The 13969-nt window shown below is 41.4% G+C and overlaps 1 protein-coding gene across 7 annotated transcripts in view; it reads left to right on the forward strand.

Moving 5' to 3' along the window:
• RGS6 (regulator of G protein signaling 6) overlaps window positions 1–13969 on the forward strand; it is a 257675-nt gene that overhangs the window by 199090 nt on the left and 44616 nt on the right. For all 7 annotated transcript variants that reach the window (XR_006415338.1, XR_006415339.1, XM_044436436.1 and 4 more), the window contains 6 exons: window positions 367–443; window positions 3244–3325; window positions 4835–4909; window positions 6774–6872; window positions 7632–7693; window positions 13167–13277. Coding sequence is in view for 5 of the 7 variants with exons in the window: in XM_044436436.1 (XP_044292371.1) it covers window positions 367–443; window positions 3244–3325; window positions 4835–4909; window positions 6774–6872; window positions 7632–7693; window positions 13167–13277 (506 nt within the window). In the remaining 2 variants the exon portion in view is untranslated. The remainder of the gene's footprint in view (window positions 1–366; window positions 444–3243; window positions 3326–4834; window positions 4910–6773; window positions 6873–7631; window positions 7694–13166; window positions 13278–13969) is intronic.

A 13969-nucleotide genomic window follows, 5' to 3' on the forward strand; every position in this document is an offset into this window, starting at 1 on the left:
TGAAGCTCAAATACTTTGGCCACCTAATGAGAAGGAAGGAGTCCCTGGAGAAGAGCCTAATGCTGGGAACAATAGATGGCAAAAGAAGAAGGGACGGCAGAGGATGAGGTGGCTGGATGGAGTCACTGAAGCAGTTGGTGTGAGCTTAAGTGGACTCCGGGGGATGGTGGAGGACAGGAAGGCCTGGAGGAATGTTGTCCATGGGGTCGCAATGGGTCAGACACGACTTTGCAACTAGCAACAACAACAAATGGAAAACTATATGGGCATTGCTTTGACACTCCAACTTCTCAGACTGAAAAGGATAAACACACATGTTTAAATGGTCACTGTTATAAAGCTCTCCTCACTTTCCTCTCTTACTAGGAGAACTTAGCAAGACTTCAGAGAGCTTTTGCAAGAAAGTGGGAATTCATCTTCATGCAAGCAGAAGCACAAGTGAAGTAGGTTCAACAGACCAAAGGAATGAACTTCATGGAGACATGAAATGTGTTACTGCTTAACCATTCTTTCTTCTAGCTTTTGCTTGAGGGTTCATTTCCCTTACTGCTGCAGTGTGGAAAATACTTCCAAGTGGCTGCATTCCATTCAGGACTAGAACAGTTAAAATCTCCTGCCCACATGGATGGCTTCATTCATGAGGGACCCTCTCCGCTAATGTTCTCAGCCATCCGAAGTAGGCAGCTCTGGCATGAGGCCATTTTACACAATTTAGGCCATTATGTGGTAAATTGACTTCCAATATTACATCCCCACCAGCATACACACACCCAGACCACTGTCGTTTTTTATTTTCTATGTCCCTTACATTGAAGGGACAAGTTGGAATACTTGAATTAGGTGATAGTCCTTGTATGTGACTATATGCCTTCTATTGAACAGGTACTTGATTTTTAAAAAGTGAGATGATTCAATAATTTTGCAAATTAGCCAAATCTGCATGCGTGTATGTGGATAATTTATGCCTCACTCTTTCTGTCTTCACAGAAACACATGAGGCAGTTTAATTCCATCCTGAAATACAGATTTAAAAAACTACAAAAGAATAAAAGAGTAGTGCTGATTATAAATAGAATTAAAACAGGGAACAGAGAGATAAAGACAGCAGGTTGAAAGTCAATGAAGTTTTACAAAAACGGAATAAAGGTGACTTTTTGACATATGGAATGATATCATGTGAAGGTATAATTTGAAACCTTGTAAGGAGGGGCATCTTTATTTTACTTTTCCTATTGTATTAATGAAGCAGAATGAAATTAGGCTCCCATTGCCACAAAACAGATGTGGGCCCTTAACTTCCAACCCTGTCAAAAACAATTGGACTTTATCAATCAATCCACTAAAGCTTTTATTGCTTAATCTACCAATTAAATCTTGAAGCCTTAGTGTAAGGAGAAGTGCTGTGGTGTTTGGGGTGGATCAAAATTAAGCAGTATACTCTTGTACTTCCCATAAATTATCTGATTAATGTGAGGAAGCTTTTAAAATTTAGTTTAATTCTCACCTCCTACCATACTGACTGTTTTATAATGTTGGGGCATATTTGAACAGAGAAACTAGAATAGAAGTTGGGACGTTTCCTCAGTCCCCAGCCACCTTCATTTGATGGCTTCTCTGCTTTGACAAGTTTTCTTCCTCCATCTGTTGGGCATTCCCAATGCCTCTGGCAAAATTAAATGAGCCACATTAGTCAGTGTCAGCCACAGTGATAAGTGTGGATGTTCATTGTTAAACTATTGTTGCTAAGACTATTAGATTTATGTGCCCAATATTTAGTACTTTGGTTTAACAATTGCGGCCATCCTGCCATTACTTCCTGGATATTGCCCTTCTAGCAGCTGTTAACATTTGGGGGCATAAAAGCTTCATTCATAGCTGTACTGCACTCGACTTATACCCAGGTGTAGTGTGACCTGAGCAAAGCAATCTAGGCATGACATCTAGGATATTTATCCCTGCCACTTGTCCCCAGATGATTCGAAATAGGTGCATTTCGCCACAGCATATTTTTGCTTATTGCTAACGAATAACTGCCAACTGGGGTTTAAAGGTAGCAGAGGTGGTATTTGGTACCATAAAGTTCTGTGGCCAAGGACCTTAACCTGCACAAAGTTTCCTATGTCAATTTATATATGCAAAGTTGTTGCCACAATTCCAGTGTCACAGTTGTTCCTCTCACCCCATGGCTCTTTCCAGTTCAGCGCTGCCCTTCCTGCCTCCAAGGGGACTTAGAAGCTCAGAAAAGGATATTCCTTCCTCATCCCACCCCCCAGAGGCTTGCCAGAATGGGAAAGATACAGAGCGGCAACCTCTCATTCCTCCCTGTTTTTCTGCCCCAACTTAAACGGCTTCAGCGCCTGCTTCCTTCCCAGCTCAAATAGGGCAGCCAGTCAGAGAGCTCCATTTGCTGGCCCATGCCATTCACAGTCTGTCTGTCTGTGGGTCCACTGCTGTTTGGTTTTCATTCAGCCCTTCACATCCTCCACCCTGCCTCCCCCTGCCCAGGGAAAAAAGGGGGGCATATGCCACAAAGCCTGCTAAAAGTTTGGGGTCAAACACAAAGATTCAGGGCCACAGCCCCACCAGGACACCCCCACCTCCCAATGCTGCCACTGAAAGCTCAGCTTTCTGCCATGCAGAAGGGAGTGTGAAGTCGCCTCTTGATGTTGCAGATCTAGGGCTTATAATATACAGACAGACCCATATGTGTGAACACCCTCCTTTTAGTGAAGAGTTAGCAACAGTGGGAATCCTGCAAAGCCAAAGTTGACACTAACAGAGTGAGTATGCTGGGGAGAGAAGGATTTGATCTTAAGTTGATAGTAAACTCTATGGCATGGTGGGAAACCTCCAGCCCCCAGGCCTAATCTGGTCTGTGGAGGCCTTCCATGTGGTCTTTGGAGGCTTGACTCCCTTCTGTCAGCCTTGCGCCACCTCCCCAAGCGCCATCCCTTGACTTGAAGGTTACACAGGCCTTAGGGAGAAGGCAGGGAAAGAAATCCCCCAGTTATTTGTACTCTGTGTTCATAGATTACAAAAGGATGCTCACCCCTTGAACAGCTGAGCAGCACTAAAAAGAATCTTCTTGTTACCTCAGATCACATGGGATACTGGTTATGCATTTGGCTGGGAGCTGCAGAAGCTCCCACTATTCTCATGCCTTCATTAGCCCACATTCCGTGTGAAACTAATCTGAATTCTCATATATGTCCATCTTGTGCCGGATACTTTTTATTGTTTCAGAATTGACAGAAAAAAAGATAAAACAGAAAGGAAAATTTTGGATAGTCAGGAAAGAGCCTTCTGGGATGTCCATCGACCAGTGGTAAGGTTCATTTTGTTGCTGCTGTTGTCACAGTTCCACAAGCGTTTTTGCTCAGTGTAGCTTGCTAAATGAGAGCTAGCTTCTAGCTCTCTTATGAATAATACTATTTTCTGCTCAGGGTAGCTGTGCCAGCTTGTTTGCTATTTTCTACACATCTGTTTTCTCAATTTTATGTTCTTTCCCATAAAGCATGTTTCATTTGCCTAATTTCCTAAAATATGAGTTTTAAAACCCTTCAAAACTTGTCTTTTACACTGAAGAGCATGGATATAGATGAGCAGCAAGAAGAGGAGGAAGAGATAAAGAGCTGTACATGAGAATGGCAGTCCATGTCACTGTCGCACCCTTTCCTTCTGCATTTGTTCAGTCCGTGCTCAGGTCTGACTTGGGAAAGATAGGACCAATGTACCTGTGTTTTCTTACCAATTTTAAAACAATGTACATTACAGGTGATTTGCCTTGCATTACAGCATTACAAATCTAAACGTTCACTAGTAGCGTGAGTGGGTATTCTGTTTTCATGTGCTGATGCTGATACTGGAAGAGTTCGGACAACCAAATTTCGGTTTAATAATACAAGATATGAATGAGCCCAGTGCTGCTGCTGTTCTTCCCTTTGTGCAAGTTGGCAGACGAACCAGGATGCCTGCTCTTAGCTATAATGTAGTATTTCATCTAATGTGGGAAACTTATGCTTAACAGCATTGGAACATACCTGGATTTTAAACCACTGCTCAGAGTTCATTTTTAAATGTATTCTGGCTTGTTCTGAAGCTGTTGGGTTCATTCATAGGCAGGATAAAGCTGTAACTGTTTATTTATTTATTTACATGTATTTACAGGTCGCCTATCATTGCCAAGGTTATTCACCATGAAATGTCACAGCCTTGCACATGGCCCTCTAAGAGTGCCAGCCAGGCCCTCCAGGGAACCAAATGGCCCCACCTTCTTTCTCTGGCCCCAACCTCTTTTTTTCAGACACCACTCATGTGGTGGTTTCCCGGTCTTGTGCAGCTTTAGAACTCCTAAAAGTACAAAGTGCCTCTCTTACAGCCTGCAGTCCTGGCAGTAAGAGCTTTAATCTAAAATACATGGGTATCTTTGCCATTTTGGCCCCAGCCCTTTAGCCCTGGTCCACTAATGGGATGCAGCCACCAAGACCTTCTCCAGCATGGAATTGGGCTGCAATAAATTTTGCACCCTAGTGGAGCTATTACATAGGCACCCTGCTCTAGCAATTTCTCTGCCTGACAAAGAGAGGTCTTGTCCAAGCTGCAAGGTATCAGCAGAGCACTAGCTCTTATATTGCATCATTTGAGTAATGAATGGAAAGGAAGTTACCAGTTTTCCCAGCACACAAAGAACATGGATTGAAAGTGATGTCTCTTTTGGCCTTTAGTAAAGGATGGCAATTCTTGCTGCACAAGGCAGTGCTTGAAAGTATTTATTTTTAGATCGCAGAAGCAGCATGAGACTTAAACGCAGTAATCTCATAAATGTCTTTCTCAGCCGGGCTGTGTGAACACAACGGAGATGGACATCAGAAAGTGCCGCCGTATGAAAAATCCACAGAGAGTCAAAAAGGCAAGACTTCTTTTCACTACCACCAACCTAAGTTAACCTCAAAAACCAAGGCCATACCTCTAAGATAAGACTAACAGACTGTTCTAAGATGTTTTTGCTATATTCATTGCTATGATCTATAACAGATCCCTTCCAGATGTCTGTGTATGTATTTATTTATTAGATTTATATCCTGCCTTTTCTTTTTCTTTTTTAGAACTCAAAGTGACTTACATAATTCCCCTCCTCCTACTCTCAATCTTATCCCCATAACAACAACCCTATGAGGTAGGTTGTGCTGAGAGTCTGTGACTGGCCCAAAGTCACCCAGTTGGCTCCCTAGCTGAGTAGGGACTAGAATCCAGAGTTTTTGAGCCTTAGTCCTGCACTCTTAACCACTATATCGCACTGGCTCTCAGACCATAGATCCCAGAATCCCTGACCATTGGCCATGCCATCTACAGCTTATGGAAACTGTAGTTCCAAACATCTAGAGAATATCAAGTTTCTTATCCCGATCTATAATTTCTGTCTTGGGCCATTTACCCCAAAACATATGAAAAATAACCCTCTCTTTCAGAACACAGTAGGTAAGTGACTGCTACCAAATCATTTTTTCTTTATACAAGCATCTTTGAACAAAATGCAATATTCTTATTTTTCCTATAAGATGCTTAGGCTGTTATCATTTTCAGGATGCTAGGAGTTGTAGGTCTTCTTTTTTGTCTAAATATACATAGGATTGTAACCTTAGCCATTTGGTTAGGGAGAGACTGAGTTAGGTGCTATTGCATTTTCCCTTCATTCCTTGTCACCATTTCTCATTCCTGAATATGTAATAGCACAGTGGCTATTAAATATTTCCCTCCTCAAAGGTAAATTATTTTCCTGCTCTTTGTGAAAATAGAGCTTATACATATGCACATCATAGTCTGAAATGCCATTTGTTCACCAGTTGCTCATAAATCCTGTGGAAGTCAGTTGCAACCTAAGGGGTTAAATGCAGACTTAATCATGCTTAAAGTCCACATAGAAATCGATGAGACAAGTTAGTAATGAGCAAGTTAGATCCCACTGATTTCACTGGGGCTACTATACATATAACTAAGCTTGGATCCTATCCAGGTGCTTTGATTCATCCAGTAGAAGGCACATCATCTGTGCTCCATCACACGACTAGGTACACTCTAGCATTACTCCACTGAATAGAAGTCCAGGTTGTACCATTTCTCTGCCTTTGCAAAGCGGAAACATAGATATAAATAGTTTCTCTCTCATTTATTTATTTACTTATTTACTTATTTATATCTCACCTTTTTCCTTTCAAGGCACTCAAGGTGGCTTACATAATTCTCTTCCTGCTCATAATCCTATCCTCACAACAACTACCCTGTGAGGGCTGAGAGTGTCCCAAAGTCACACAGTTGTCTCAATGGCTGAGTGGGGACTGGAATCCAGATCGCATGAGTCCCAGTCCTGCACTCTTAACCACTATGCCATGCTGGGTCTCTCTTATTTAGGGAGAGAAATTGTGTTAACCACTAATACACAAACATAATAAGAAAAGACATATAGATGTGATCATTTAGCATTTTATATAGCGATATCAATGTTTGTGGCATCATATTAGTGATATCAATGTATATGGCATCATATTGCATTCCATATAGGGTAGCACACAAGCAGAAAATTCAGACAAGGGTCTACTGAGAGATCATTACCATCTGAATCTTGATAGATAGAAGAGCCCAGAAAATGGAGGTGAGCTGGGAAAGTCAGAGACGAGGATAATGAGGAATGAATATGGTTTGTCCTAAGACGTTCACTATTTGAAACCACAATCTGATCTGTTGTATACTAGATTGTTCTCACCTATTTGTTGCAGTCAGTCTATGGTGTTACAGAAGACAGTCAGTCCCAAAGCCCTGTACATATGCCCTCCCAGCCAGTCCGGAAAACGACAAAAGATGACGTTCGGAAGCAAGTAAGTCCTATGCTCCTTAACAATTCCTGTTCCTTTTGAGAAAAAAGGACATATTTCTCCCTTTTCTGTTTTTCTGTTCACTGTATGTGGCACATAATCTGCAGGAAATGGGAAACTGGGAAGTTGCCACTCTCTCAGATAACAAACTCCTGTGCAGAGAATAGCCCCTTTTGAGTGTTCTGACCCCTAGCCTGCAGCCAGACGATAAAGGACCGCAGGGACTGGCACTCTCGCTTCGCCCCCTCCTTTGCCATCCATGTCATTGCTGAGTTCAAGGATGAACATCTACGGCATGGAGTGTGCTCTGCTTGTGCAGGTTGTCTGTATGATTTGGAACAGGTTGCACAGGGACTGTCCTAAATAAAAGTAGGCTGCCTGCTGAAGAGGGTCAGAGGTGGCGGATCTCACACACTTGTTCATTTCCCCCTTCAAGTGCCTCAGTGGTTTTCATGTGGTGCTCAGCAGATTCACAAAGTGGGCTTATGTCTTTTCAGCTCATTTTGATGATTGTGCTGCAGTCGTTGCCAGGGAAAGCCTAGATACTCTGATCCTAAACCTGTTTGCTTAGAAGCAGGTTGCACCACAGTGAATGGAGAAGCCCATCTTGATAAGGGACCCCAGATTTGGACAGGAGTCAGTTTCTTTCAGTCTCTTATGTTGCAAGGGATTTGAGCCAGGAAGTACAGGCAGAGACAGGACTATAACACACCGTGTGTACTTAATTTGCCTTTAAGAGTTGTTTTCCTTTCCTTTTATCAGATAACATTTCTGAATGTGCAGATAGACAGACACTGTTTAAAAATGTCTAAAGTAGCAGAAAGGTAAGAGCTCTGGTTGTGGTTGTTGTGGTTGCAATGCTTCTCTGTTTTAGTCCTGTTTCTCTCTTTCGAATGATTAAATACAATATTTGTAAAAGGTTGGAGAATGGAGGTTTAGACTGCTAGGCTTCATTCCAACTTCACATTCTACAATCTTTCAAGTCATGGTTGGAGGACCAAGCATTATCTGTGTCTGTTTGTACATTCCCTCCTCCCACAGTATGCTAGTTTAATAGAATACTACCTTGTTTATCAAACTATGGTTTGAGCCTGGTCTGTATTTCTATCTTAGAGTGTTTGCTCAGGTCGTAGCTTTTTGACTGAATAAAAAATGTAGTTTGACAAACCAGGATGTATTCTATTAAGCCATCACATGAGGGGAATGTGTATACAGTTTATTTCCAACTCTTCAAACCATGGTTTACAAAAAAAATGGTTGAATGGAGCCATATAGTTGACACTCAGTTGACATTCCTGCATTTAATCTGGCCAACAGAAGGTCTTCTCAAGTAACATATAGCAGTTTCTGATGTTCTCCTCTTGAGATGCAAAAAGAAGACTCACTAAGGCCTCCCGTAAACCATGAAGAGCAAATTGCAATGGTACTGCACAGCTGATCCTCCACACAGAAGGATTGACATCATCTTTAAAAATATCCCCCCTTTTCTTTTAAATATGTCTTGGTTGAACAAAACTGTTAAAGGATGAAATCGTGATCCCATCCCAGTCAGTGATACATTTCTAGATAGCAGGGAGGAAACTCATATTTAGAATAAGTTGGGATGCAACTCTAAATTATGTTGATATGAGCTGTGTTGCTCTGTCCTACTCCAGTGTGTGAGTCCAAGACTTACACACTCCTGCACATGTAACTCTAAACCATAGGTGACTGTTAGCATTGAAAAGACTGTGAGTGAAATAGGATGAAGTAGTTTAAGGGTATCGTCCAGAAGGGATGTGTGAAAACCTCTAAACTATGAGAGTTAGCAGCATCCTGTGCAGGGCAGAAGGAGCACAAAGGTGATCTTTGTCCTCCTCTTGCTCTGCAAGTCACCTGAACTGCCACTTCTGGCCATCCGCTGTGGCACTTCAGACACAGAAGGGAGAGGAAAGGAGGCTGGCGTGCCATCAGGACATATTGCATCTTGGTAGCCCAGCTCTTTTGCTCTCACTCCCCTGGAAAGCCTGCTTTGCCCCTTCTCCAGCATCACTCTTAGAACCCTAGAGAAGGAGCCAGTGTGGCTCTTTTTGTGCTCAGCTCAAGGGGAAGAGGAGGGAAATCCAAGTGCAGATTCCCAGCTCTGAGGTTCAGGCTCCTTTCCAGTTGGAGTCTGAGAGCCCGAAGAATGCTGCAGCCCCCTAGATACTGTCTTGAGGCCCTAGAAGTGCTCTAGAAATGTTCTTCAAGGTCACTTGACCTTAAAGTTAGAACAAAATGTTGAACACAGCATAGCCAGATCCATTGGTTCAGAGTGGATCTTTAATGAATAGCAGCCTTTCAGAGGGAAGCTGCAGTTTAATGGCTTATTGTTTCAGCTGGGAATGTAACAGATTAGCAGATCATAACGCATGAAGACTTCCTTTCTGAGATTTATGCAGCTTTAATTCCCCAGACTATTGTTTTCCTCCTGGAAGTCTCCTAACAAAGTTTGCAGTAGCTGCAAAGGAGACCCTGGTCAGGAGAAGATAAAGAAAAGCAAGTTGCACTGTCAGCAAACAATACCATCCCTGTTGTTTTGCTTGTATGTGTGTCCTGAACTGCAAGGACAATTAGGGATTGGCATGCAAAATACTATGCTAAACAGCTTTTCAGTTGGCTTGGGCTGAAGAGAGATAACTTTTTTCCAAAATGTTGTCAGTGGTACAATACAGCCATTGCTACCCATCCATCTTCTTGAATAATCTGAAGATAATATCTAGGCAAGGTTAAACTGGCTGTTCCTTGTCTAGTTTCAATAGAAACCAGCAACTGTAATTCTGTAAAAGGAGCTAGAAATCTCAGTAGTATAGAATGCATTTATCTATTTACTTGGAGCACAATCCTGTGCATGTTCACACAGAAACAGCTCCCAGGATTTTCCTGACATTTTCCTTTCTAAATGTGCACAGGATCATGCCCTTATCAATGTCCTCTGGGTGGTTAACAATGAAAGTTTAAAACCAGAAGAGTTCCTTTAACCCCAAAAGAATGAAACTACCATACAAAATAAAGAAGCACACAAAGAAGGAAACAAAAGACCTAAAATACTGAAACCATCTTTAAAAAACTAAAATCAAACATCTACAAAAATGATTATGGAATAGTAAGAGCTGGAAGGTGCCAGAAGTCCACTGAGTCCAACCCCCTGCTCAATGCAGGACACCGAGTTAAAATATCCCTTTCAGATGGCTGTCCAGTTGAATCTTGAATGTCTCTAGTGTGGCAGAGTCCACAACCCCCCTAGGTCTTTGGTTCCATTTATTTTAAAAAAAACCTTCACCCAAAAGAAGGCACGGTAAGTGCCAGGCAAGTCTTAGGAAGCCTAGAACTGGGTGCTGTAGCCATTTGGCAGGACATCAAATAACAAGTAACAAAGTAACAATTCCCAGATTCTTTCAAGGAAATCGTGACCAATTAAACTGGCAGAAATGAAAATTGGTTTGCAGGAAACTGATGTAAAATCAAAATGGGTTTCCTGGTGTAGATAAACTTTGATATCAGGATCATAGCCTAAGGGTGGGAGCCTGTTCCTCCATCAAACACTTACTGTTTACTAAAAAGACACAGTGGGCCTGACAGACAATCAGGCTCCCTGTGAGTTGTCCCCCACCTTCCTTTACTTTGGTCCTTTAGCTAATATCCCAGAAGACACTGCAACAGGACCAACTTGCCTTGCCTTCCATTTTACGGCCCACCACGGCTTTTTTCCTTTAACGTTTTTTTTCCATTTGCTGTGACTGCATTTCATTAACTCTGGCTTGACAACCACTAACACCTAAGCAGCCCATTGAAGGGGTTTTTAATGGATGGGCACTTTTTCAAAAAATGTGCCCTGTGAAATTAAAATTTTCAATTTTAATTGAAAAAATGTGCAATTAAAAAACAAAAAACAAAACATTGCTTTATAGTTGAAAATGAGCAAATGTGGAGGTGTAAACTTGTGATCTGTGAAAGAGAAGGCTCACCTGGGTGATGCCCTGGAAGAGGTGTACATTCTATCAAATGGCAGCAGGTACCAATCTTAGTCACTCACCTGGAGAAGGTTCCAGTAGGATTTTCTCCCCTCTGCTTTCCTCTGACAACTGTCAAAAGGTAAGCTGTCAAAGAAACCAAAGATCTAAGTGAACTTCCTCAGAAAATGGATGCGGTAGGATTTACATCCTCATTACAATGAGTTTGCCCTGACAATCCTCAAAATTGTCAGGGCAAAACTTAAATTTCCCACTTTTTTCTGAGACTCTGAATGCTCAATAAAGTGCATTTCACACTCTTTTTCTAGGGAAATTGAGTGTTGGAAACTGCTTTTTAAATCTCTGATTCCCCTTTAAAAAGGGTTTAATAGAGCAATGTCTGTTTTTTCCTGTGGAGAGGTTAGCATAAAGTCTTTTTACCATAAAGCCATAAAGAGGCTTGCCGATTTATATTTTGAAGGGTCTGTCACTGCTGACATGACATAATAGGTGATATTGTCAGGAGTGGCAAGAGGTTTTGGCTGGCTTTTTACATCTCTCTTGGTTCACTCCTTGCTCGATACTTGATTTTACCAATGGTGGGATTGGTTGATAATAATACAACCCACCATGAGTAGAACAAACCCATGGGTTCTTAGGTTGGCTTGTTTGGGGAAAAATGCCTGGGTTTAGGTGATATGACAGCTAATCATGGCTTCTTACCTTGATGGGTGGTTGTGTCGTCTGAACCACTTCAGCATGTGAAAGGTGTGAAGACCCCTCCTCTATGCCTGCTGCTTTCTTAGCATGTCAGTGTATTTAAATATATACACCTTGTCTCCAGGTGGGTAGAAGACCCTGTGACTCTCTGTCTACACTCCTTTGCTTGTTTTTACCAGTTCCTGGCAGAGTAAAGATTATATCAAAAAGAGCCACAACTCACTTGCCAAGTTGTAAAGTTACATATCCCTCCTACTGAGTGCAAAAGGGAGTAGTTTGCTCTTCTTCAAAGAACAGGAGCCCCAGAGCTGGTTGCGTTTCATTTTTCATGGTGCTAACAGTCTTCTCCTTCCTTTCACCCTGTTCTTCATTACACTGCAAAACCAGTGCTAACTTTACACTTTGCCTGGTGTGATGCTCAACCACTTCTTAATAGCCTCATCAGAATCCATAAATGGCTATGAAGTGAACCATCTGAACTGCCGGCACTGTTATCATTCACTTCTTGCAGTGCTTGCAGTTTCAGTAGAAGACATTTTGCAGACAATAATACCCAATTGGTTTTTAAAACTCCTCTTATTTTTCCCTTTGCTTCCCTTGTTGCTTATCTCTGAAAGTGAATGCCTTTTTCCTCCTCCAGCTCCTGATCCAGAGTGGTCATGAAATGCAATTAATTAAATGAGATAAGACAGGGAGGCCTAAGGACCCTCCGGCTTTATTGGTAAAACCTGCATTGGTTACAAAACAGGGTAGTTCTAATGCCTTGTGATAAAGCAGCAAGTATCCCGTGACAGTTCACACCACCAGCTGCACTATTTCCAATTTTTAAATTTTTCCAATTTCCAATTTTTATAGAAGATATAACTTGGGAAAGGAAGATTCAGATGGAACTAGCAAGAGTTCTGAACATTGATTCTTCTTCTTAGTTACAAGCTAACCATTAGAGCTGCAGATCCAGGGTTGAAACATATTACATATATGTTTTGATGCATGCTCACTTTTTAGTAGATGTCATTATTCATACGTAAGTACTGTACATGTATATGTGACTCTTTGTATGGGTTTTCAGAGGTTTACAGAAGGCTTCCAGGGATGTCACTGCCTTGGGAGGCTGCTCACCCCCATTTCAGTGGGTCTCTTCATCCATTGCAGCATTTATTTTGAGCCTTATAGGAGCTATCCACTGTGCTCCATGGTAATGAATCTGCTTTGGGGATGGAGCTCAAAGTGTGGAATAGGGCTTTTAATTACATAATACCAACTTCAGGAACTCCCTGTCACTAAAAATTAGGCAACTGCCAACCCCTCATAGTTTTCAGTGTCGACTAAAAATGTATCTTTTCCAAATTGCATTTCCACTACAGTATTTTTGTCTTCTATACATTTGCGTAGAAGTGATTCATCAATTGTTAAATAAATAAACAGATAAACATAGGATTAGTATTGACTCTAAAGCCTGTAGGAATTAGCTGTTTTTTCAAGCTTTGTCAACAGCAAATAGTTTAGGAGTAAACCCAGCTTTTTCAAAAATGACATACAGAGAGACTATTTAAAGCTTTTATAGGCATGGTTCTCATCTATGTTTTTTTCTTTTCCCCTGTTACAGTTTAATTACTTATTCAGAACAGTACCTTGAGTACGATCCTTTTATAACTCCTGCTGAACCTTCTAATCCCTGGATAAATGATGACACAGTGTTTTGGGACTTAGAAATAAGGTAAGAAGCAAACTTCTACAATAAAGAATCCCATTTATGTACTGCTTTATCCTTAGGAATTAAAGTTGTAGCAAGGACCTACTGTTATAATATGGAAAAACAGAATGGTTTCCAATAGGCAAAGGCATTAGACAAGGATGTATTTTATCTCCCTGTCTGTTCCAATGTGTACACAGAGCATATCATAAGGAAAACTAGTTTAGGATCAGAGGAAGGAGTGAAAATTGGAGGAAGATTCATGAATAATGTTAGATACACAGATGATACCATATTAGTGGCAGAAAGTAGCAATGAATTGAAAAGATGTCTGATGAAAGTAAAAGAAAAAAGTGAAAAAGCAGGATTTCAGTAAGAAAACAAAAATCATGACTGCGGAAGAGTTGCAGAACTTTACTGTCAACAATGAAGGATCTGCATTGTTAAAGATTTTGCATTGTCTTGGCTCAGTCACCAGTATGTAGTGGATGTTGGAATCATTGTGTGAGATGCTATAGTTGCAATTTCATGGATCTGTGTGCATATAGACATCAATGAATCTGATTCACAGAGCAGTCTAATGTCCTCCCTAGACAGAATGTAAAGGGCCATGGGATTTTCTGGAATTCCTCCCCAGATCACAGCTGGAGCAGAAAGAACTGTGCTGGCTGCGTCTCTGAGTTCACAAGACTACCTTGTTTATATTTTTCTGACAT

Source organism: Varanus komodoensis, unplaced genomic scaffold, assembly GCF_004798865.1.
Source record: "Varanus komodoensis strain SLA01 unplaced genomic scaffold, ASM479886v1 scaffold3, whole genome shotgun sequence".
Lineage (NCBI taxonomy): Eukaryota > Metazoa > Chordata > Lepidosauria > Squamata > Varanidae > Varanus > Varanus komodoensis.